Source organism: Tetrao urogallus (assembly GCF_951394365.1).
Source record: "Tetrao urogallus genome assembly, chromosome: Z".
Lineage (NCBI taxonomy): Eukaryota > Metazoa > Chordata > Aves > Galliformes > Phasianidae > Tetrao > Tetrao urogallus.
The window spans coordinates 24,896,915-24,923,341 of NC_136816.1; the positions used below are offsets into that span (position 1 = coordinate 24,896,915).

The 26,427-nt window shown below is 42.0% G+C and overlaps 1 protein-coding gene across 3 annotated transcripts; it reads right to left on the reverse strand.

Annotated features, from left to right (window-relative positions):
* Window positions 1-25,874, reverse strand: DCP2 (decapping mRNA 2; the record flags this gene model as incomplete). 3 transcript variants are annotated; one of them, XM_079548700.1, is made up of 11 exons in its annotated part: window positions 1-164; window positions 970-1,021; window positions 3,713-3,811; window positions 4,373-4,496; window positions 5,225-5,332; window positions 5,440-5,552; window positions 7,862-8,014; window positions 11,463-11,561; window positions 12,003-12,130; window positions 13,655-13,806; window positions 25,822-25,874. In XM_079548700.1, the coding sequence occupies 11 exons, from the start codon at window positions 25,872-25,874 to the stop codon at window positions 1-3; spliced, it is 1,245 nt and encodes a 414-aa protein (XP_079404826.1). The 3 variants fall into 3 exon arrangements, with proteins under 3 accessions (XP_079404826.1, XP_079404825.1, XP_079404827.1); XM_079548699.1 differs by having other exon boundaries at window positions 3,713-3,817; XM_079548701.1 differs by lacking the exon at window positions 3,713-3,811.
* Window positions 25,875-26,427: the final 553 nt, after the last annotated feature.

The window sequence follows — 26,427 nt, forward strand, 5'->3', positions numbered from 1 at the left end:
TCAGAGGTCAAAACATTTCATTATGGCATTGTGGTCAAATTTGAAACTCAAGAAAGCTCTAGATGAGAAAGCAAATTTGTAATTGCCATTGCATGCCACAGAGTGCCCCTCTACATGCTCCTGCAGCAGATCTTCACCAGAACAGCAGATCTCATACACTGCATCTGCTTAAAGAGAAAACACATGAAATCAATTTTAAGTGTCTAGTCATAAGTAAGAAAATTGTTGACAATACAAAGCCATACCTGAAATTATATCTAATTAATAAAAATGGAAAAACCATTGTCTGACTTATCTCTTTCTGCTCCTGATCAAAAAGCCATACTTACAAATCTATCAGTAGAACAAATCTTAGAACTCACAGCAATTTGAAGACAACTTGAATTGCTAGTTTTTCAGAGATGTTGCTGTTTTGCGCTATATAACTTGTAAAGAAGTAAACAAATGCAATCCTACTTTCTAAGCAGGAAATAAAAAACTGCATAAACACTCCAGAGTATCCCAGTTATTACTAGCAGGACAGAAAGCCCTGAACCTACACTTACTTAATCACCAGCATTCTGTTAGCTGAAATGCTAATTTTGTAAACCAATTTTTAGGTATTTTTCACCCACCAATAGGATCCAATCTGACAACTTTCACAACTGAGGAGAACTGCAAAACCAATATATTTTACAACATTAGGTTAACCAAATGTTTTCCATTTGGTTAACCTGGACTTCCTTAGAAAATAACACCTGATAGACCAGCAAACAAGGAAAGAATCCCAAACATAGTAAGTAGGGTGACTTCAGCCTTCAGTGCATGACTCCAAAGCATGAATCCCTGGAGGCACTTACCCTAGAGATGTGTGAACATAGAGCTTAGGGACACAGATTAGTACTGGACTTTTGGTGTTTGGACACAATGATCGTCTTTCACAACTTCAGTGATTCTATGACTTTAGATGGAAATTCAGAATGTACTTACCTGTTTCAAAATTATCTTGAAGTTTTCTTGGATTAAGCTTTTTTTCACATTTCTGGTTTAAGAGAACAAAAACACATTACACGTAGTTAAGAAAACATGGCATTATATCTCTTGGGAGCGTAGCTTAAGTGTCAGCTAAGAAACATACTTGCTGTTCTTGCTTTGACATGCTACCTCTGTGAGTTGTGTTACTTACAACTCAGGATAAATTCTGTGATGTTACCTTACTAACACCAAGTCCATAAATCTTTCAGAAACACTGCAATCTTCATACTGTGGCTTAGATTGGAAAAGACCTTAAAGCCCACCCAGTTCCAACCCTCTGCCACGGGCAGGGCTGCCACCCACCAGATCAGGCTGCTCATGATTCCATCCCATCTGGCCTTGAACACCTGCAGGGATGGGGCATCCACAGCTTCTCTGTGCAGCCTGTGCCAATGCCTCACCACTGTGAATACAAAAATTTTCTCTTAATGATCCAAAAATCCTAACCTAGTAACTATCAACCAACCATTTTCAAAATGGAAGCTTTTAAGAAAAACAAAAATTCTGTTTTCTAAATGTCATAAGCCAGAAAGGTCTTACAGCACGATGGTGTAGACTTGAAGTTGCACATACATAAGCCTATTCTTTGTCCCAGAAATCAAGAGGAGTGCATTTTTGCAAGCAGCAAACTACTGCCAATTAGATTACCACGCATTAGAGACACAAATTTAGAATTCTCCAGGGATGATTTGTTAGCCCTAGATATGCAGCTATAAGCATACAAACAGAGAAAAGCATGGCTCTCTGCACTATGTAAATTTAAGAGCAGCAGGCCTGTAAACTTCATTAGAAAATTATCGCTGGGGCATGAAGTATTTAAATTTCAACAGATTAACAATCAATGGAAATGCAAGCGAAATGCCACAGAGGTATTCAGCAAAGTCGCTAAAGAGCTTAGACTGTGACTCCACAGTATTAACATTTCCACTAGTCTCCATCAAGATTCTAGAGATTCACCTTGTTTTCCCATGCAGCTAAATTTCTGCAGTCAATCATTCTATTTTCCATTCTTCTGCTCTCAGACCTACAAGCAATTAGCCATCTCTTGCAATGAAAAGAACTTCACAGAATGAAGGAGGTTATTGTGTTTCCATTTTTACAAGAAAATCAGAAAGTTAACAGCCAGAATGGGAAGAATCTAAAGCCAATAATCAAGAGAAACTAAAGCCAGCTGTGATGAATGGAGAACTGGGGCTCACAGCTGCACATGAATTGGTAACACAGAATTTGGGTTAGAAAGAACTGTGGGGGAAAGAATTTCAAAGAGATAATATACAGAAGATATCTCAGCGTTGTCTTCTCCTAGCCATCAAAACTCTGGGACAAGTGTGGTTACTTACTACTGCATGTGAAAGGTAACAGACCAAAGAAGTTGATAAAAAATTATATGAGATAATGGCATGCAAGGCAAGTCTGTATATCAAAATTTTGGTACTGAGGAGAAAAATAATAAATGTATCTAATTGCTAATTGTTCTGTATCTTTTTTTTTTTTTTTTTTTTTTTTTTTTTTTTACAATAAAGGGTAAAACATCAGCATTTAAGAAACTAAGACATACTGAAACCAGGAAAGCTGCAGAAGGATTGTCTAGTGAAATGTCTAATTTTTTCAACAGCTAAAATAAGCTTGGCTTCCAAAATGCAGACTTCAAAGGAAGGATGCATTATTTGTAGGTCCATGTGCTCAAATGTCTTATTCCTACAAACCAGAGCTCTTTAATGTTTTTATCAATGACACAGACAGTGGGTTTGAGTGCACCCTCAGCAAGTTTGCTGACAACCTCAAGATAAGTGGTGCAGTTTATACAGCAAAACGAAGGGATGCTGTCCAGAGGGACCTGGACAGGGCTGGCAGGGGGCCCATATGACCCCTGTGAAATCAAAGAATTTCACAGGCACTTGAGTCAGGACAGTCCCAGACATGAGTACAGACTGGAAGAAGGATTCCTTGACAGCAACTCTGCAGAGGACACAAGCCAGAAGCATGCACAGTTGCCCAAAAAGACAACTGTATCCTAAGATGCATCAAAAGAAGAATGGCCAGCAGGGAGAGGGAAGTGACTAACCTGCTCTACTCTGCCATTGCGAGGTCTCGTGGTGGCTCACCTGGAGTTCTGCATGCAGGCCTTTGGCCTGCAGCACAAGAAAGATACAGAGCTGCTGGAGCGGGTCCAGAGTACGGTCAGAGGGCTGGAGCACCTCTCCTACGACTAAAGGCTAAGGGAGCTGGCTTGTTTAGCATATTCCCTAGAAGGCTCTAGGGAGACCTCACTGTGGCCTTCCAGTACATGAAGGGAGCTTATAAGCAGGAGGGAGACAGATTTTACATGTGGTATGATTGCGACAGAACAAGGAGGGAATGTTCTTAAAAAGAGGGAAGATGTAGATTAGATACCAGGAGGAAATTACTACTCAGAGAGTTGTGAGGCACTGGCACAGACTGCCCAGAAAAACTGTGAGTGCCCCATCCCTAGAGGTGTTCAAGGCCAGGTGGGATGCAGCCCTGGGCAGCCTGATCTGGTGGGTGGCAATCCTGCCCATGGTAGGAGGTTGGAACTGGATGGTCCCTGAGGTCCCTTTCAACCCAAGCCAGTCTATGATCTATGATACGCAAATCACTTTCCCTTAGCAGGGCTTCTGCCTGGACATGTACTAAGCATTACTGTTAACTACTGAGATAGCCACTAAATTTTTCTTACCAAGGCATGGTTTTGCTTAGCTGGTTGACTGTGGACTCCATTTCTCTTCTTTTGGGCAGGAGTGTCTTGATTCTGCTTTCTGCCATTGCCCTTCAAGCTCTGACTCTGCCATTATGTCCAAAAGGTAGTCAAGACAAGAGTTTATATGGCAGTATAAGACATTACTGACACTTCCTACTTTCCTCCAAATAACCCTAAAACATTTGACACGATTTTTAGATAAACTGAAGTACACTGAAATTAGCCAATCATGCACTCAAGTCACCAGCTACTTAGTCTCCTGCACAACTACAACATGCATGTCAGTGATGCCCAAAGTATTTCAAAATTGAGAGACATCACAGTGTCTTGAAATGAAAATAAATACATATTGAAATGAAAATGAAAAGCAATTACTGCTTATGTATAATGTAACACAACTACCACCTAATATCCATCACTTCTAACATCAGTACCAAGCAAATAAACTAAATTTGAGAAATCCCTACATTTTGTTTGTTTTCTTGCCATTGCTTTTTTTTTTTTTTTTTAATTTTATTTTTCATTTTGCATGCTATGTTCATAAAATTCAGTATGTTTAGTTCCAGGGAGGAACACTTACCAAAAAATGCATCTATTTCAATTAAGACCAGATACACATTTGACTAAGGAGCAGCCTACCTTTGTTTTTAACACTTCAGACATCTCAGGATGATTACATGGCTTTTGTTGCTGCTTTTGCTTCATCCACTGCTCTCCTGTACAGCCATCTGTGAACAGCTGTTGACTACTACGAAGTCTGGATCTAGTACATGAAAACAAGAGTTTACAATACATCGTAAAGTCTCTTCATTGCAGAACAGACATACAATGATTCTTCTGCATTTGACAACAACTTGGAAGACAAGCTGAAGTAATCCAGTGTGGAAAATGTAATAGCGATCACTCATCCAGCTGCAGATAGGAAGACCAAGTCCAACATCAGCGGCAGTCTCAGCCCACAATGTCCTTCATAATATATTGTGTTGCTGACCTCGTTCACGTTACTGAAGTCTTGTTTTTGTGAGTCCAGGTTATAAGTTTGCTCTATCACTTTTATCCTAGCTGAAAGAGAAACCAGTAGCACTTGTTCCCCCTCTACTGATTCTCATAGGTTTTATCTAGCTACTACATGCTATGTTACTTTGCAACACTGCTTTGTCTTTAGAGAGTCTTTTTCTGTTTTGTTTTGTTGTTGTTGTTGTTGTTGTTTTGTTTTCATGTCTTTTTGTTTGTTTGTTTGTTCCTAAAAACAGGACTCAAGGAATTGCCTAATTTCTGGACACTTCAGAATTTACTAAAAAACTTGAAATGACAGCAACTGTTAACTTTCAATCCTGTTTACAGGCCTCTGAGATAAACCCTTAATTATTATTTATTTTTAATTAGCACAGTCTATTACTGGAATAGATTCCTCAGATAAAGGACAATCAGATTTGTATGACCAATATCTTATAAAAGGATGTGGAGAAGTTAAACTGACCTGGTTCTTACCTAGCTTTTTCCAAGTTGGGCTTAGAGGGTGTGCTCCCTGTAGGTGAAAATCTGTCACTATCTGAGGAATCTCCTCCATTCCTTCGGGAAATCCATTCCCTCAATGGCCTGTAAGCAAGCAGAAGTTCAAAAAGATCTGCTTACTACTAGAAATCTAATGAAATGAAAGTTTTTCAAAAGGCACTGACCTAGCATTTACCTCATCTTGAACATACCTGATAAAAGGAATGGCCATAAAAAATTTGTTAGGTGCCAAACCTAGCTTGGACTTGGGGGTCATGTCATTTCTGTGGCATGGTAATTTATCGATGGAAAACCACTCAATGTTCTAGAAAAACAAGAAAAAAATAATCAAAATATCCACTGCCATAGCCTCAGAGAATGTTACAAGTGTGTATCAAACATATTATTATTAGTTTCATCTGGGATGGAATTATTTTCTTCAGAGTGTCTGGTACTATGCTTTGTTTTGGCTCTAGGAGAAAAACAATTTTGCTAACACACTATGTCTATAGTTGCTGCTAAGCAGTGCTGTATGGAACCAAGCCATTCACAGCAAAAAGCCTAAGGGGCTGGGAGGAAAGAATTAGGACGCCTGCCTAGAATTGGTCAAAGGGATGTTCCACACCACATGACATCACGTGGAAGGAGTTTTGAAGGGGATGAGAATTCTTCTGGCTCTCTTGTGCTGTTAGGAAGGCTAGATGGGCATCAGTTGGGGGTGGTGAGCAATTGCTTGTGCATCACTGGTTATATACATTCACATATATATATATATATGAATTATATGAATAATGTGTATTTCATATATGTGCGATATACATGAATCATATGCAATATATATGTATGTATGTATGTATATTTTTGTCATAATTATTATCCTTTTCTCCTAGTAAATAGCTTTCTCTCAGCTGACAAGTTCTACTGTGTTTTTTTCCTTTTGATTCTCTCCCATCCCACTGGGAAGTCAGGGAAGACTGAGCAAGTGACTGTGCAGTGCTGAGCCACCTGCCATCTTAAAACAGAACATATTCCTAACTAAAAAAATTAGAAAGAAAGATTTCAACAGATAGCAATGGCACTTTCCACAAAATGTTATCTAATGATTGAATTGATTGATCTACTGTAACTGTGGAATAATGGACCATATATCTCATACTTAGAAGATAAAACTTCAAATGTATTATCCAGCAACTAAATCCTGAGCAAGCATTTCACAAAAACAAGCACACAAAAACCCATTGCACAGTGAATGCCATAAAATAGGAGAGGATTTAAATAAATTTCCAAGACACTAGTAATCTTGCTGCTTTTATTTAAAATGCCATTAAAACTAGTCCACCCATACAAGTTTAAAAAAAATATCAGAAACAAGGGAATTTTATTTGCAGAATAAATTACAAATTTTGTTATAGAATTAGAAAAAAAAAAAATGAGGATAAATATACATGAGAATTTTTACATTGTAGTTTTAACAATTAAAACTCTATATTTTACACTTTGCTATGAGTGGGAAAAATCAGGAATTTTGAATATGCATAGTATATAAGACCCTACATGAACTTTTCCATGGAAGAATTTATCTGCAAAATCCCAGGTCTGGTTAAGAGGAATATTATGGAAAGTTATAAACTGAAAGGGTTCTCCAGTAATACTAAAATGGCATGTGTGGACCTTCATTAGATCAAATGAAGAACATACTACACCAGTAAGACAAGAACCTATTATTATAATAACTATACAGAGCAGTGAACATCTGTGTGGGAGTGAAGAAAAAATAGCATGAGAGGTATTTACTCTTCACTGAAAAGAGCCTTGCTATTCATCCTCTTTTACTTGCAACTGAAGTGGTACTACTGATGTTCAGGGTTGAATCACTTTTGAAAAACAGATCTCTAGTGCAAGAAATAACAAAGAGATTTCTGTGCCATCAACTATTAGTTCATTTTCCTATTTAGAAAGCCAAACGCCCTGTTCAGCAGTACCATCTTCATGGAAACATGGTGGTAGCTGTTTTAAAGTAAGTTGTAATACAAGAAAGATATTAAAATATTGAAGATGGTGAGCATTACCAACAGGAACAAAATATCCAAGCCTACTAGAGTCTACTACCTGAGCCTTTGTATCTTCTCTCCACAGGATCTTTTAAAAGCCTGGACAGATCACCAAAAACAGCAGTTCCTGATGTTCTTTCCCCTTCCCAACCACCTTCTTAAAATGCATTTTTCTCTAAGTCTGGACAGTATTAACAATGAAAGGGAGAAGACAAGCCACAGCTTTCCCTTTCAACATGTAAGGTTTTGTATATCAATTAATAACTACACCCTTAGAAGAATATAGTTACATATACACCCACAAGTTGGAATAAAATGGAATGATTAACACATATACTACTTAAGAAAGAAGGTAAGAACTCCAGTTTGACTGCATGCACTTCATGACAAGTAAAGACGTTATAGACTGTCAAGAATCAAACTTAGCATTAAAGTTGCAGCAAGCAAGCAAGACTCACAAAACTATTTTACTAGTATTTAAAGTATCCATCATGTATGGTAGGTTTATTATTTTACAGATTGTGAATTTAAAAAATGGTAGGTACCACAAGGTACCTGCAGAACTAAAAAAGTTAACACATACCCGAATTTCCCTTCTAGTTTTGGGATTGAATTTTGTGTTCTTGGGAACTCCTGGAATGATGTACAGTCGTGCTAGCTGGTCGTTAATTCGCAGCTCAATGTATTCTTCTTTACAGATATAATCTTTTATGTCAAATCCAGTTTCCTCAAACACCTGAAAAGCACATAAATTAGATCAGGGTGCATATTCAAATTTATTTAGAACCTGCCATCACAATGCAAGACAACTACTCTTCAAGACCTATTCATGAGAGCGGGCCACTGAGGAGAAGAGAACCACTTGATACACAGGTATATGCTCAATAATGAAAATGTGTTAAGATCTTCTGTGGTTTACATTTCCCTTAGACAAACAGATCAGCAATAACAAGTAGCAATAACCCTACTACACTTCCACACAGCGATTTATTGTTATGGATAGGATGGCTCCAGCTGCTTCACGCATTCAAGTCTTATTCACAGCACCCACTACTCTGAGTGTAAAGAAGTCTTCAAATTCTAGCAAGCTTCATTCGCAGCTCAATTTTTTCTCACGTCCAATGGTCCTTCCAATTCATGAACCTTCTACCCTATATATATTAAATATATATATATATAACATATATTAACATATATTATTATATAACATATATATATATATATATGTTAAACGATTCGTCCAGACAAGTTAAATAAATTAATCACAGAAACTTATTCTGTAAAGATAGTCAATCATTTAATCTTTCATCAGTTTCTGAAACACTACTGAGCTGTCTAAGGAATCAGTAAAGATCTCCTCAAATAGACCACATACAGGTGCAGTTCACTGTTTTAGCTGCGTGCTGACTCTAGGAAAAGCAGGAAAAAGATTTATGCACAGATTTTATGGACATCACGATGTCTGGCAACACAAGTTTTCAAGACTTTGCCTGCTTATCCACAACGATTATCCGCCTTCACAGAAACAAGCAACAGTTGTGCACTGATGTAATACATATAATACATTCTCCAAACTAAAAACATGATTATCATATTTTTCCTAGTAAAACTGTCCCCACTTTAATGCCTGCGCCCATTGTTTCGTTGTCCATGTTTTTTTTCTGCTCTCCTTTCCCTTGGGTTGTAATCACTCAGCTCAACCCCAGAAGCATTTGCCTAGTAAAATTTCAACCACTTACTTACAGTGGACCAGGGCAGTAGGTGGGGCAATCCCCTTTTCCTCCAGCTAGCCAGTGCTGTATCAAAACAGTCTACATTCAAAGACCAGAAGTGCTAACATAAAAGTACTTTTCATTTGCACCTATTGCGTGGGATTGCACTGTTAAAACCTAACATCTTATTTTCCTTTTTCAGGTCAATACTAAGTATCATAGTGGTACTGAAAGCACTGTCAGGGAATGAGACAATCAATTTTTCATTCATGCATCTTAAAGAAGTACATTTAAGAAAAAGTCCACAACTTCTCAGATACCGATTCATGAAGAAAATGAAAGCACCTTGCTGCTTCCCCTCATCTCTGTCTTCCCTTTCAAAAATTCCAGCTGTGTTATATTAGAGGAACACCGAGTTTATACCAATACTGTTCTTTCACTGTTTTTAACACGCAGTTCTGCAAGGTCTTCCGCAACAGAAGACCTCATGGACTGTTTTCTTTAGTCTTTACTTGCCACAGATATTGATGCTTGCTCCTTTATCACTCCCATATATAAGAAGGGGAGCAGGGAGGACCCGGGGAACTACAGGCCGGTGAGTCTCACCTCCGTGCCTGGGAAGATCATGGAACAGATCCTTCTGGACAACATGCTCGATCACATAAAGAATGAGCATGTGATCCGAGACAGCCAGCACGGCTTCACCAAAGGAAGGTCATGCCTAACTAATCTTGTGGCCATCTATGATGGAGTGACGGCATTGGTGGACGAAGGGAAGGCGACCGATGTCATTTTCCTGGACCTGAGCAAGGCCTTTGACATGGTCCCCCACCACATCCTTATCTCCAAATTGGAGGGATGTGGATTTGATGGGTGGACGACCCGATGGATAAGCAATTGGTTGAAAGGCCGCAGACAGAGGGTGGTGGTCAATGGCTCTATGTCCAGGTGGAGGCCGGTAACAAGTGGTGTCCCCCAAGGGTCTGTCTTGGGACCGGTGCTCTTTAACATCTTTATTAATGACATCGATGAGGGAATTGAGTGCACCTTCAGCAAGTTTGCTGATGACACCAAGCTGAGTGGTGCAGTTGATATGGTGGAAGGAAGGGATGCCATTCAGAGGGACCTCGACAGGCTGGAAAGCTGGGCTCGGGTGAACCTAATGAGGTTCAACACGGCAAAGTGCAAGGTCTTGCATTTGGGCCGGAAGAACCCCAGGCACCTGTACAGGCTGGGAGGAGTGGTCCTTGAGAGCAGCTCGGCAGAGAAGGACCCGGGGGTCCTGATGGACGAGAGACTTAACATGAGCCAGCAGTGCGCTCTGGCAGCTCGAAAGGCAAATGGGATCCTGGGCTCCATCAGGAGAGGGGTGGTCAGCAGGGACAGGGAGGTGATTGTCCCTCTCTACTCGGCTCTTGTGAGGCCCCATCTGGAGTACTGTGTCCAGGTGTGGAGCCCTCAGTACAAGAAAGACAGATTTTGGAAAGGGTCCAGAGGAGGGCAACTAAGATGATCAGGGGGCTGGAGCACCTCCCCTATGAGGACAGGCTGAGGGAGTTGGGCTTGTCCAGCCTGGAGAAGAGAAGGCTGCGGGGCAACCTCATTGCAGCCTATCAATACCTGAAGGGAACCTACACCCAGGAGGGGAGTAAACTCTTCAAAAGGGCTGACAATAACAGGACTAGGGGAAATGGATCCAAGTTGAAGGAGGGAAGATTTAGATTGGACGTTAGGGGGAAGTTCTTTACAAGGAGAGTGGTTAGGCCCTGGAACGGGCTGCCCAGGGAGGTTGTGGATGCCCCGTCCTTGGACGTGTTCAAGGCCAGGTTGGACGGGGTCCTGGGCAACCTGATCTAAATGTGTATGTTTGGTGGCCCTGCTAGGCAGGGGGGTTGGAACTACATGATCCTTGAGGTCCCTTCCAACCCGGGTGATTCTGTGATTCTGTGAATAAAAGTTCTTCACTATTTTCACACGGTGACTTACAACACCCAACTCAATGCGGCCTCTTCACAGAGCCAAGTTTACATATAAGCTAAACTTCAATTCTTTTATCATTTTACATTTTGTTGGCTCTTTGATTCAATATTCCAAAATGCATGGAGCCTCATAATATTAATATTTATTACATTTGTTAAACATAAAGTAATATTTAAAGGTCAAAGTTATTCAGAACAGATCTTTCAACGCAGAATCCATTTCATTCTGCGTGTTACTATACAACAGTGAAAAACATCGAACATTATTTTAAACTGCATAACCACACCCTCAGTTACCACTCTGTAACTCAAAGAGCTGCATGCTACAGCAGAACACTGCAATAAGAATTAAAAAATTACCCAATTCCAATGAAGAAACAGCAAAGTAAATTGTCCTCTCATCTAACACATATACACGCATCTTTGCTCTTATTAAAATATCATTTAAGTCAAAAGAAAAAAAATCAATTTGAGGGAAACAAACAAAAGTTACCTCTCTAGCAGCACAATCATGAGGAGCCTCTTCTTTATTTACTTTTCCTTTAGGAAATCCCCAACCGGATTTTGCTAAATAGCCCTGAACCAAAAGAACCTGCAAAACACAGTGAACAACAGGCAAATAACCAACTACTCTAACATGATTTAATTTATATTAAATCTCTTCCCTTCACTGTCTCCTGCTTCCTTGCAAAAAAGGGGCCTCAGACAGGAGAGAGGCACCCAACAGGGTCTCTGTGTTCTAGCAAGAACCTTGGTTTTTCTGGTTTTTCATTTGTTTGTTTTTAATAGCATCATGAAATTAAAAAAGCAAAACTGAATAGGAAAGCAAGTAGAAGAGTATTTACTGTCTACAATATTTTATTCCCGTATTCGATCTCCATATGCATTCAACAATGTCATATATGTCAAGTTCTTGCGAATCCAAAGTGTTTGTTTTTTTCCAGATGATAAATGTGAACTACGAAAAGATTACTGTACCAGCACATGCCCATACTCCTCCCCTCTAGTTCTTCACAACTATTTCCATACTTACATTTTCAAGTGTCTCATCGAGAATAATTGCACCGTAAGTTGGCACTCCCATTTTATATTCCTTCCACTCATCTAAAACCTTTTGCACATCTTCACCTTGAGGCAGTAAAAAAGGGCAGTGATTGAAGAGTGCAGCGCATTAAGGAAGCTAATCTTAAGCATCCAGTTTCCAGTCACATACAGACAGACAAGATAGTCAACTCAATACCTAGAATAACCATACTTCCTCCTCCAAGCGCTTTCAAAACAAATTCTTGGAAGTTATAGGTATTTTGGATAATTCATTACCAAATTCTAAAGATTAGAAAGCATTAAGGAATTTGCAAATTCTAATGCAAGCCAATTAAAAGATTAAAAAAAAAAAGATGGTGCAAAAGTGCTTGTTTGAGAGAACTCCCTAATCTTGCAGAAAATGTACTTCAGATGATTAGTTTAAATATATATTATTATTTTAAATATTTTAATATTTTGAAACAAATGGGACAGGCAAGACCACTTTATTTTATCTCTTGCTTGGAGAAGAAATTTTCCCACAATCATGCACAGAAATCATACTTAAACACATAGATAAGAGGAAAAAACAAAAAAAAATTATTTGTAACGGCATCATGTTCCAGAAATCTAAATTCCAATGCACTATCAAGATTCACCAAGCGGGAAAAACATGAACAAGCTTTGTAAACCAAAACCGTTGAAAGTAAACACACAAATATTCAAAGAAAATTATCTATAAAATTATACTACCAATAATAAATAAACAAACATTAAATAGCAGTGTACTTAAAAATAAGACACGGCAACAAAATTAATATTTCTGACAAATGCCAAAGAAGGAAAGATGTAGTGAACGAACAGTATGTATTTTATTATTCCCGCACTATCTACAATTGGTCTGAAAATTAAAAAAAAAAAAAACACTTCATAAAAATTTGCTGCATAACATCAAGCAAAAAAAGAATACCACATCTATAAAGTGTACTGTTAAAACAGATGTTAAAGCATTTAATAATAAATCTCCCATCAAACTAACAAGGAATATTTTGGGTGGTGAAACCACAGATATTACAATGAAAATCAGAAGCACTCAAAGCCACATCAAAAACGGATGGAAATTGCTTAACTTATAACCTATTTTTGGGTGCTGACATGAAATTTTCTCCATGGGTTTTTCTCCAGTGATGAATAGATTGTCTACGTTCCACCAGGAAATGAAAAAATGCAGAAGTCAAACACAGTAACTTTAGAAAAAATTCATACACTCTCATTCCAATAGAACAGCTTCTAGAAGCATCTAAGAACTCCCCGTCTTCAGCTAGATTAACATTTTACTATAGCATTTTACTGGAAAGAGATTAAACAAAGGAGAAAAAGCATCACAAAGTGCTCTTGTCTGACTGCAGCCGAAAGGAAATATTCTCAAAGATTAGAAATTACCTGTTTTCCATAAGCCTTCAGCTGAACAGCTAAAGGAAAATTCTGTTTTGTGGATGCCACAAAATCATGGAAGCAAAAGATAAATATCACATATCTAGAAATACTACTTTTAATCATTAACATATAAATTGTCTCTCACTTTCCAGCTGCAGGCACAATGCTTTGTTAAGATTCAGTTTGCAGTGAGACAGAAAACAATGACAACAATAAAAAGGATATCAGCTTTTGCAAAGTCCCTTATCCCACACTGAGGTAATCCTGGTGTGTTTTGCATGTAGAAATCCAAGTAAAACCAATGGGCAAGTTCAACCTGAAAACACACTCTGATTGCATTGTCTCTCTCTTCACTTGGAATGTGCAAAATAAATCGGCTGTTGATGAAGAAAAAATATTATTAGCCAAGTCCTTTGATTTAAAGCAATCTAGCAAGAAAAATGTATTACAACAGAGGAATTCTTGATCCACGAACACAGAGAAACAGATCCTCCTTGTGTTCTGAACAGCAAAGGTCTTCATATGAAAATAAAATACAAATTTTAAAGTCAAGAAGAAAAATGCATCATGAAATCCTTTCACAAAAATTGACCACAAGAAACTAAGTAAGCACTGAGAAAACAGAAAGAACAAGGAAGAACCCATGTAAATAACTGCACTAGGAGAAAACATTTGCTAGTGCCCACTACCGAACACCTGCAAACTCTGATAACAGGTATCAACACATTTTTTCTGGATACCAGTTAAACACAGTCACGTTTTCAATTAGAACTACAGTAATCTATTACTTTATGTAAAATTTATAACTCAGTATGATAGTATTTTCTCAATCTGAAATGGAATATATAGACAAATGGTTTATTTTTTAAGTCTACCTTATGTTCCCACTCAGATACTGACACACAAAAATATGGTTCCAGGGATGTACAGATGAGTAGAAGCATGGAGTGATAGCTCATTTTGTTTACAAAGGCATTTTGTATTCAACTGTAACATCAAGAACAAAGAGTTTTCCTTTCAAAGTCACCTACCCCACTGAACTTAAAACTACTCGATAAGAGTTCATTTAAATCCAACTCATGAGGGGTACATCAGGTAAAATCTGAAGGTGCATTATTAATTTTGCCAAAACTAGAAATACTTAAGACATCTCTACTTAAATTTGATAAGTGTAATTTGTTACAGTATGCTATGAGTAGTTGCTTCTTCCACCAGCTCTAGTCATGGACTCCCTCCTGCCTCCCTGCTGAAAACCAGCCTGGTGCTGGGGTCTTTGCCTGGGCTGAGGGTCACGATGCCATTTTGCAGAGGTTCAATAAGCAATGAGGTTGAGCACCTACCCCACAGGCACTGAGACAGCCAGTCATACAGACTGCCTCTGGCAAGGCACTTCCTCAGCAGGACCCATACCCACAGGGCACAGTCCACCCCTTCCTGCCCTGAGGCCAGGAGAACCATCAGCCGCTGCTGCAGGCCCACGTGCAATGTCTCCCGAGCACAGCTCTGCCCACCCAGCCCCCTACTAGAACCCCACACCCCTTGCCTACCCACAGTGCCCTGCTCCCACTTAAAAGTTTTACTAGCAAACACACAGACTTTCACCAGGTTTGGAGGTGATACAGATGCTCACCCCTAACCCCACACCCAGCTCACTCACCCTAGTTCCCTCTAGTTTTGCACTGTTCCCACACCGCAGGCTGGAAGCTCAGACTCCAGCCCTCACTCTACTCACTAGCAACCAAGCCCACTCACACTGGGATCTGTTTGTCTGCAGCATTTTCACTAGGTCCAGAGAGCTACAGCCTCTTCAGCTAATGACACCGAGACCCTCCTTCACTCTCTCACACACACCTCCATTCATCTCACCAGCAGCAAGCACTTCTGCCTTACAGCATACACACTCTTGGGATTAAAGAGTGAGAGTATGCAGACTGCTAAGAAAAGATATCATACAATGCAAGAAGATAGGACAGACTTTGGTGAACAGGCACAGGACTGTCAGACAAGCATACTGACACGTTTTACACAGCCAACTCCCTTCTTGCCCCTTTCTGTCCATCATCCACTTTGCTCCTCCACTCTTACTTTCTCAGCCCCCTTTCCAGACCAGTGCCTGGGACCACCAGTTATCAGAAGTGAGGTCCAGGTCAATCTGTCTGTAAAGGGCATCAATGGTTTCTCAACAGCCCATCAAACAGCACAGTTAAAGGCGAGTTTCTTTTTATTGTCTCCATGTTTGCCTTAGGTTTGTGCCTCTATTTATTTTCATTCCCAGCTTCCCCTTTTCCCTTACTTTTCAAACTGACATGGTCCCGAAACTTCACAGGAATAAACATTCTCACTTTCACATGATGCCCCTGTTCAGTTCTTATCACTGCCTCCCTTATCACTTATCTCTCCAGTCTGCACACTTTTTTATGGCTTACTCCTTTGCTTATTACTTTGCATGAAAAAAGGGACCTTGACCAGATACCTTCCTTACATAAATAGTCTTACTCATGTCAACAAGAATATTTTCCTACTTGGCAATTTTCACTTCATAAGCCCCCCCATCCCCACCCTCCCACAGGTCTCTTCATCTTGAAGGCTTTATTAATGATAAAAACATTCCTTACACACAAAGTAGCAGTAGTTAAAAAAAAAAAAAAAAGGCAACTTCTTAACTAGTCAACATAACTAGCTGACGTTTTCTTGCCCTAGCATTTCAGCTGAACATTAAATGTGAAGATACAATATGCAGCAATACACAATATGAATGGAATCCTCTCTGCTGTGAAGTGTGTCCTCTACCAGAACTGCCAGATAACTCCTGCTGTACTGCAACCTGAGGAAAGGACCCACAATGGAATAGGAGAAAAGCATTGGGAGGAAATACCAGTAAAGAAAAGCTGATGCAGACTGATATCAACTGCCATGCCTGTGCACAGCTCAGACCAGAGGAGGCAAAGGAGCATCCTGGTTTCAGCTGGAATAGAGTCAATTTTCTTCATGGAGGCTAGTACGATGCCATGTTTTAGATTTTTGATTAAAAATGTGGTGATAAATACACAGTGTTACAGAATCATCAAGACTGGAAGACTTCCAAGATCATCTAGTCCAACCATCCCCATCTACCACCAACATTTCCCCACTAAAGCACGTCCCTTTGTATGACATCTAAACATTTCTTGAACACCTCCAGGAGCAGTGACTCAAGCACCTATCTGGGCAGCCAATCCAACACCTGACCACTCATTCAGAGAAGTTTTTCCTAATATCCATCTGAACCTCCTTCGGCACAACTTGAAGCCATTCCCTCTAGTCCTATCACTAGTTATGCAGAAGAAGCAGCCAACCTTCACCTCACCACATCTCCTTTCAGATAGTGGTAGAGAGCAGTAAGGTCTTCCCTGAACCTCCTCTTCTCAAAACTGAATGATCCTAATTCCCTCAGTCACACCTCTAAAGGCTTGTGCTCCAGACCCCTTATCAGCTTCACTGCCCTTGTCTGAAGATGCTCCAGGTCCTCTATGTCTTTCTTGCAGTGAGGGACCCAGAAGTTAACACCACTCAAGGTGCAGCCTCACAAGGACCGAGTACAGGGAGACAATCATTTCCTTGATCCTGCTGGCAACACTATTTCTGATACAAACCAGGTTGCCATTGGTCTTCTTTGCCACCTGGCCACACTGCTGGCTCACATTTAGCTGAGCGTTGACTAACACCTGCAGGTCCATTTCCTCGATAGTCTTTCAGCCACTCTGCCCCAAGCCTGCAGTGCTGCCTGGAGTTGCTTTGACCAAAGTGCAGGACTCGGCACTTAGTCTTGTTGAACTTCATTCCACTGGCTTCAACACAAGAGATCCAGCCTGTCCAGATCCCTCTGAAGGACTTTCCTACCCCACACAGACAGACACTTCCTCACAACTTGGTGTCATCTGCAAACTTGCTGAGGGTGCATTCATCTTCCTCGTCCAGGTCGTCAATAAAGATCAAGGGTCTGTCTTGGGACCGGTGCTCTTTAACATCTTTATCAATGACATCGATGAGGGAATTGAGTGCACCCTCAGCAAGTTTGCTGACGACACCAAGCTGAGTGGTGCGGTTGATACGGTGGAAGGAAGGGATGCCATTCAGAGGGACCTCGACAGGCTGGAAAGCTGGGCTCGGGTGAACCTAATGAGGTTCAACACGGCAAAGTGCAAGGTTTTGCATTTGGGCCGGAAGAACCCCAGGCACCCGTACAGGCTGGGAGGAGTGGTCCTTGAGAGCAGCTCGGCAGAGAAGGACCTGGGGGTCCTGATGGACGAGAGACTCAACATGAGCCAGCAGTGCGCTCTGGCAGCTCGAAAGGCAAATGGGATCCTGGGCTCCATCAGGAGAGGGGTGGTCAGCAGGGACAGGGAAGTGATTGTCCCTCTCTACTCGGCTCTTGTGAGGCCCCATCTGGAGTACTGTGTCCAGGTGTGGAGCCCTCAGTACAAGAAAGACATGGAGATTTTGGAAAGGGTCCAGAGGAGGGCGACTAAGATGATCAGGGGGCTAGAGCACCTCCCCTATGAGGACAGGCTGAGGGAGTTGGGCTTGTTCAGCCTGGAGAAGAGAAGGCTGCGGGGCGACCTCATTGCAGCCTATCAATACCTGAAGGGAACCTACACCCAGGAGGGGAGTAAACTCTTCATAAGGGCTGACAATAGCAGGACTAGGGGAAATGGATCCAAGTTGAAGGAGGGAAGATTTAGGTTGGATGTTAGGGGGAAGTTCTTTACGAGGAGAGTGGTTAGGCCCTGGAACGGGCTGCCCAGGGAGGTTGTGGATGCCCCGTCCTTGGACGTGTTCAAGGCCAGGTTGGACGGGGTCCTGGGCAACCTGATCTAAATGTGTATGTTTGGTGGCCCTGCTAGGCAGGGGGGTTGGAACTACATGATCCTTGAGGTCCCTTCCAACCCGGGTGATTCTGTGATTCTGTGATTCTGTGATATTAAACAGAATGGGCCCCAACCAACTCCCAGGGAACACTGCTCAGGACTGTTCGCCAACTGGATTTACCTCCATTCACCATCACTCTCTGGGGCTGGTCTTCTGGTCAGTTCTTTACCCAGCAAAGAGCGCCTGTCCAGATGATGAACTGCCAGCTTCCCCAGGAGGATACTGTGGGAGACACTGTCAAATGCTTTGCTAATGTCTAGGTAGACTATGTCAACAGTGAATTTCCCTCATCCACACGTGGGATGGAGATCAGGTCGGTCAAGCAGGACCTGCTTTTTCAGACTAACAGGTCCGTAGTTCCCTGGATCTTCCTTATGAACCTTCCTGTATATGAAAGTCACGCTGGCAAGCTTCCAATCCTCTGGCATCTCTCCAGTTGACCAGGAATGTTGGCAAGTAGTGGAAAGCATCTCTGCCAGCTCAGTACTCTAAGGTGAACCCTATCTGACCCCTTGGACTTGTAGCGGTCCAGGTGGAGTAAGAGGTCTCTGTTTCCACCTGAATAATGGGTGGTTTTTCTGTTCCCCATCTGAGACTTCCAGGTCAGGAGCAGAGTACGCCAAAGATAACTGGTCTGACTTTGAAGAAGAGATGTAAAGAAGGCATTGAGATCCTTATTCTCACTGGTCACGTTCCCCACCTCATCCAAAAAAGGACAGAGATGCATCCACCTTAGCCCTACCCTTTTTGTCAATATGTTTGTAAAAAAGTTTTTCTTCTCATTTACTTCAGTGGGCAGATTCAAGCTTGGCTTCTTCTTTTCTGAATTTCTCCCTGCATACCCTTAGAATTTCTTTGGACTTTTCCCAAGCTGCTTGTCCCTTCTTACCCTCCATTTCATCTTACCACACAGGAGGGCAGCCTGCTCCAGTATCTCTAAGACTTCCTTCTTGAAGCACTGACCAGTCTTCCCGGACGCCTCTTTACCCTTCAGTACTGACTTCCAAGAGACCTTGCCTACCTGTGTCCCAAATGGTTCAAAGTCCGCTCTCTGGAAATCCAAAGTAGCAGTTTTGCTGGCCACCCTCCTGACTTCACCAAGAACAGCGAACTCTTATCATTTTGTGGTCACTCTGTCCAAGACAGCTCCTGAGCTCCACGTTTCTCATCAGTCCACTTGTTTGTGAACAGGAGGTCCAGAAAGACACCTACCCAATAGGCTCTCTTACCAGCTACGTCAGGAGGTTATCTTCTACACACTCTAGAACCCTTGTAGGGTGCTGCTTTTGCACTGTGTTATATTTCCAGTACATATCAGGGAAATTGAAGATTCCCATGAGAACAAGGGACCGTAATTGCACTTCTGCTAGCTGCTTGTAGAGTGCCTTGTTCATCCCTTCATCCTGGTCAGGTGGTCTATAACAGACCCACAGACCCCTACCAGGATGTCAGCCCTGTTGATCTCCTCCCAATCCTTATTCATAGAGACTCACCTAATATTCCCAGCCCTGAGCTCAAAACACTTTCTGACATGGAGAGCCATACCACCAATCCTCCTTCCTTGCCTGTCCCTTAGGAAAAGCTTACAGCCATCCACTGTAGCACTCCAGTCATGGGAGCAACCCCACCATGTTTCAGTAAATTTACAATTTGCCAGCTGCAGGATAGCTTCCTCCTGTTTGTTGCCCTTGATGCACACTCTGGTATAGACACAATTCAACTGAGCTATTTGCCTCACCCTCAACACATCACTGTTTCCCCCGTTTCACCTCTAGCAAGCTTGGTTTCGACCTCTACTTCCTTCATACTTCAGTTTAAAGCATTCCCAACTAGCCCTACGATCTCCTGGGTTATGATTCCTTTCCCCCTTTGAGACAGTTGAGGCCCATCAGCAGCCAACAGGCCAGGCACAAAGTAAACCACTCTACAATTAAAAAAGAAAATTCCTGCAATTGCACCAGCCTCTCAGCCATGTATTTATGAGATGGGTTTTCCTGGTCCTCTCGGTATCCCTTGCTGCCACTGAAGGGACAGGAATACACCACCTACACTCTTTGCTCCATCCACTAACCAACCCAATGCTCAGAAGTCCCTTTTGATAATCCTCAGGCTTCTTTCAGTAACTTCACTCCTGCCAGCTTCAGCTATCAGTAAAGGGTAGTATAGTGTGCTGCAGAGCCAAGGGCCTTTCTGCTTCTCACACTATACCACCAACTAAGAGTCTGAGTGCACAAGAAGGGACAGAACCAGGACAGCTGACCCTAGACAAGCCAAAGCGACGTCCCACACCATGTGGCATCACGCTAAACAATAAGACAGTAGGAAGTGGCTGGAGGGGCTGCTGCTACTCAGGGTCTGGCTGGGCATCTGTCAGTGAGCAAAGAACAACTGCATTGTGCATTACTTATTTTGTACATTCTTTTGTTATTATTTTCCCTTCCTTTTCCTTCCCATTAAACTATCTCAATCCATGAGAGTTTTACCACTTCTTCCTCTGATTCCCTCCTCTACCCCACTGGAATAGGAGGGAGAGTGACAACAATCCACATTAGTTTTTCCCAATTTGAATCTGTTTTGCTCGTGACCCTAACTTGTAAGTAACTTCCTTATCTTATTGTGACCCGTGATCCTTTCCATCCTATTTCCCCTGTGGAAAAGGGGCTAAGCAAAAGACTGTGCGACAGACAGCCCTGAATTCAAAAGTTGAGATAATGGCATAAGCTTATAGGGAAAAGGAAGCATGAAGACAGAAATCCAACACTCAGTCTCTGTACTTCCACTTACTCAAGAGAGTACCACTCAGAAGTGCAAGGCAGCATAATGAAAAATGTGAATATCTGTGACTTATTATTTAACAAAACAGGTCCTAACAGTTCTAATATTGAAGCTGGAAAACTAGCTTTCTAGAAAAAACTGTAACCTGGCATTCTGCAATTTAAAAACAGTCTAGGAATCAAGCAAATGCCTGAAGACACTATGTACCTGGCTTACTTTTGTGCTTGTTTTCACACACTGCCAAGTAACACTCCACACTCTACACAAGAATTCTAGGTGTTGAAATTTTTAACTTAGCTAAATAGCAGGAAAAAGCTATGGCACAGCTTGAAAATAGGAAAAAAAAAACCCCAATCATGTTCAAAGCAATGCATTAACTACTGCGTTAAATCTTATTTTTTGTTGTCTGTAGGAGAATTATTTTGCAATGAAAGCATTAAACAATAATCACTAACACCACTAGAACCTATCCTCAATCCTCAAACTGATCTCTGAAGCAAAATTTGAAAGCCTATGAGTTATAACTGTGTTTGGTTTTTGTTTCTTTTTACTATTTGAAGTTGTTGTTTGCGGAGGGTTTTTTGCTCTTTTGCTGTTTAAAAGCTAGCTTACACAAATTCTTTCTTACATGTTTCAGTGCCGTATAATTTCAGTATTAGATTCTGTGAAGTCAGCTATGAACTTCTGAGCTAGAATATATCTACTGCTGCAAGTAACATTATATTAAGCTCCATGTGCAAAATAAAGCCAGGAACACAAGAACCCTTCATCCAATGTACATGATTTAATAAGCCCAAAATGCAAGAGATTTTTTAGCAAAATTTCATCCACATTTAAGCTAACTATTGCCTATAGGAAAACATTCTATTCTACACATTTAACGGCATACAAAAAAAAAAAAAAAAAAAAAAAACTAACGTTAATATCAGAGAGTACAAACACAAATACGCATTTACCTTGCAGGATTTTTTTTCTCCACTCCCAAAAAGAATTAGATATATTAAGCTCCCCTTTTCCAATAAGCACTTTTTTTAATGCTGAATACTACAGTTACTACTAAATTGACAAATGTTACCCTCAGTGTAACACACAAATACTGCAAGATGAACTTTTTGAACACATTAACCCAGATACGAACATCAAGTCTCAAACACTATCTAGTGAAGTAATTTAAACTTTCTTAAAACTTTATCCACCTCAAAACTGTGTTCCTTCAAGTTATTACAGATAATACAAGTGTGTACAACTGCATCCAGTTTTGGAGCCCCCAGCACAAGAACATGGAGCTGTTGGAGTGGGTGCAAAAGTAGGGCCGGGACACCTATGAGGACAGGCTGAGAGATCTGTTGCACTTCAGTCTGGAGAAGATTCCAAGGAGACCTTACAGCGGCCTTCCAGGAGCTGAAGGGTGCCCATAGTGAAGCTGGGGAGGGACTTTTTAAAAGGGCAGCAAGCAACAGGATGAGAGGAAATGGTTTTAAACTGGAAAAAGGTAGATTTAGACTAGGTATTAAGAGACACTGGAACAGATTGCCCAGTGAGGCTGTGGATGCTCCCTCCTTGGAAGCATTCAAAGTCAGGGTGGATAGGGCTTTGAGCTACCTGATCTAGAGGGAGGTGTCTCTGCCTGTAGCAGTGGGGTTGGAACTAGATGATCTTATAGGTTCCTTCCAACGCAGACCATTCTATGATTCTATGATGCTTTGCCCAAACAACCTCATAACTGAACAGTTCTTGGCAATTTAAGATCAAGACCAACAACTACATAAAGAAATATAATCATCCTGTACATAACATAAGAACTTGGAAGCTTTAACACACAAAATGAAAAAATGAAGTACTTTTTATATAATAAAAATAATCTATCTGTACAATAGTTTTTCCAAACTATCTAACAAACACACCACCCCTTGCCTCAAGATGCACAAAATCAGCGAAGGCGGTCTCGTGTGCCTTTGAAGCCAGGAAAAAAATCACAGGAACTACCTGCAGACATTAAAACTGCCTTACAGAGTTGAATTACTACTTAAGACTAATTTGCTGAATTGGATGGAACAGCTGCAAGCAATCTAAGGATCTAGGATGAACCTCTGAGTGACATCTAAAGAAAGTGATTCAGCTTAAAGTAAAATCCAATCATATTTTAATTCAGCAGTAAGTTGTGTTGATTTCACTGGCTCCAGCTCACAATGCTCTTACCATCATAAAGACATGCATCAGACGTCAAGCAGGTAAAATGTCACATACAGTTAGAGCCTGACTGCAGCTCACACAGACACAACTACTTTGTAACAGAGTTTACTGTAGATCCTGACCTTTCTTCTAATAGAAACGAGTGCGGAAGTCTGAAAGACACTAAGGTGTTGTTAAGATACAAAAAGAAAGTAGTTTTGCTCCGTGGACATCTAAACTTTAACTTAGATTTCTGGTTTTCAAATTCAAAACAAGCAAGCAAGAAATACCACAAAACCTTAAACTACTTTACATGTTTGACTTGGAAGCCCTTTTTTTTTTTTTGGTCACTCTTTAGCTTACTAAGAGTAACATAAATATTTTCTATCTCCTAGACATTCACCTACAGTTATTTAGATCTGCAGTTCACACAAAAATACATTAGATAAGCTCTATGTGACCTGTGTTTGCAACGAAATTACTGTAATTGAGAACAAAGTTTCATTTGCTGACAGAAGAAAAAAAAACCAACAAGAACAAACACACACACAGACACCAAGGAACATGATGTGAAAGATATTTTACGTCTTCTCAACAAGTTCACTACACTAAGTATTAAAATTCGCTCACTCCTTCTACCAAAATTCCTCTTAACAGCATACATAGATAGAATAGGAAGTGAAATAAATTTAACATTTATAGCTAACAACGTGAAACTCAGAACCACTCACCTCCCACTTACTGAAAAAAATGTCTCCCTTGAGCCACAACCTATACCAAACCATAGGTACCCAGTCACTTCTCTTTGTGCATAACAAAATCCACAGGTTACTTAGTGATGTGGTTGATGCCCCATCCCTCGTTACTTCCAAGGCGAGGCTGGATAAGGCCCTGGGCAAACTTATCTAGCTCTTGTGTCCCTGTTCACTGCAAACAGCTGGACTAAATGGCTTTCAGAGGTCCTTTCCAACTCTTGGGATTCTACAACTCTATGAAAATTCTCTCTACTTCCTGCAACATCAAAGTCTGATTCCTCTGTGCCTTTCAGCTGCTCTGTCTGTGCCCCACATAAAGAAGTGTATCTGAATTAAGGCTGATCCTTCAGCACTAACAAAAGTCAACAAGACAGATGGTAACTATGAATCCCTAAGTCTACCATTTGAAGGTGGGTGTGTGTTTCTTTTTTAATTAAAGCCTCATCACTCAATTTATACAAGACAGAACTCCAAGGCTGAAGATAAGAGGGGCTCAAAGGAACAAATAAAGACAGTGGGATTGATCCTGTAACAGTGCAAGACCTGACTATTTATGTGCCCTTCTACTAGTCACCACCCCGCAGTAGTCACACCAATACAGTGGCTAGATCACTGCTGTAAGTATTGCAATTCTCTTCCTGATCTTCTGAAAGACCCTTCTTCAAGTGTGTGTAGACAACTAAAAGAAAAGTGCTAACACTCTGTACAGAGATCAAAAGAGACATAACAGCTTATGTAAGCAATCTATAAAAGTCAAATTTAAAGAACTGAATAAGTGTTTTTGCTTTGCAGACACTGATTCTTACACAAAGGTACAAGATGAACTATTCTTGAGTACAGCAGATCCCATTTCCTGTGCTCTCACTCCTAAGCAGTTTCACTCACTTGAAAACAATAATTCAAAGTAAATGGACTTATTTCTAATAACCCTTTCCTACTGCACACAAATGCTTTAGAGAGTGTTCTTTCAATGAGATAAAATAGAACTTCGTACTTGTTGTGAAGTTTCAAATCCAGCTCTGGACATCAATTTCTAAGGCTGGGTGGGATGACTTTAAAAGTCCACAAATGATCACCAGTTGAGAGCAAAAAGAAGAGAAAAAGACCCTATCCCCTGGGGAAACTGTGTCCATGTGCTGTGCCCCCATGGAAAAAATGGATTCTGTCTGAGAAAGGCTGAATGTTTCACTGCGAACGACTGGTAAACAGAAGGGACTTTGCACTGGTGGTGGTCTCCCAGCTCTTCCATCTCACCGGAGTTCTCCAGCGAGATACCCCACACCGCTCACTAACGAAACCAAACGCACGACCCATAACCGCCATACCACTGTGTCACTGCATAGGTCGCACCGACCTCAGGCGTGCCGCTCTTCTCACTCCCGCCAACACCGCCAGCGCAGTTTTATGCCCTCGAGCAAACAACGCTAAGTTGCAAGTACAGAAACCCACACTCCACCGTCCCCGCCCTCGGTTCCCTCCAGCTCGACCCCGCGGCAGTTCTCTCTACGGCACCTCCCCGCCTGCCCGAGAAGCTACCCAGAACCTCGGGGCCGGGCGGCACAGACCTACCCCCGCAGAGAGGGTCGTCCCCCGTAGTTACCCCGCTGCCTCCGGGGTGCCCCACGGAGTCCTGGCGGAGAGCCGCGCCGAGCCCCGAGTTCCGAGCAGGACGGCCGCAACGCCTCGAGTCAGCTCCGGGCGGCGGGAAGGCTCCCCGACAGCCGCCGCGCGGCATGACGGGACCGCAGGGAAAGGCGAGGGGCGGAGCGGGCCGGGCTGTACCTGCATAGGTCATCCAGGACGCTGCTGGGGATCTCGGCCCGTTTGGTCTCCATGGGGAAGCGCGGCTCATCCCGACACGGCGAGGCCCAGACACACGACTCGGCGGCGAGGGCGGAGCTGTCGGCTGCCCGCCCGGCGGGGGGCGCGGCCAAGGCGGAGCGGCAGCTCGCTCCGCCAATCCCCTACTGCGTGCTGCGCCGGGCTCTTCTCGCGCGGCGGTGCGGCGTGCCAATCAGTGAGAAAGCTGCGAAGGGAAAGGGAGACTCAAGCGACCGCGAAAACCAGCCGAAGGCGAACGTTGCCTCCTTCGTGCGTCATCGGCGCATGCGCTAGGGCGTCACGTCAGCCGCCGCCGCCATCTTAGCTGCGGGTGCGATCCGCTGCCGTCCGGCTGGGCAGGGGGCGGTACCGCCGCGCTGAGGGCTAGGCGCTCCTAACGAGTGATTGATCTCCGCGCAGAGAATTCCGCGGTAGCACGTGAGACTAGGAGCTTGCTTTAGGGCTGGCTGTGCTTCACCGCCCGCACCCACACGCTACAGTGCCTTTGGGTGGCGTGATGTTTTTAAAAACCCGAGGCAGCAGCAACCAGAGGGCGCCCGCGGCTCC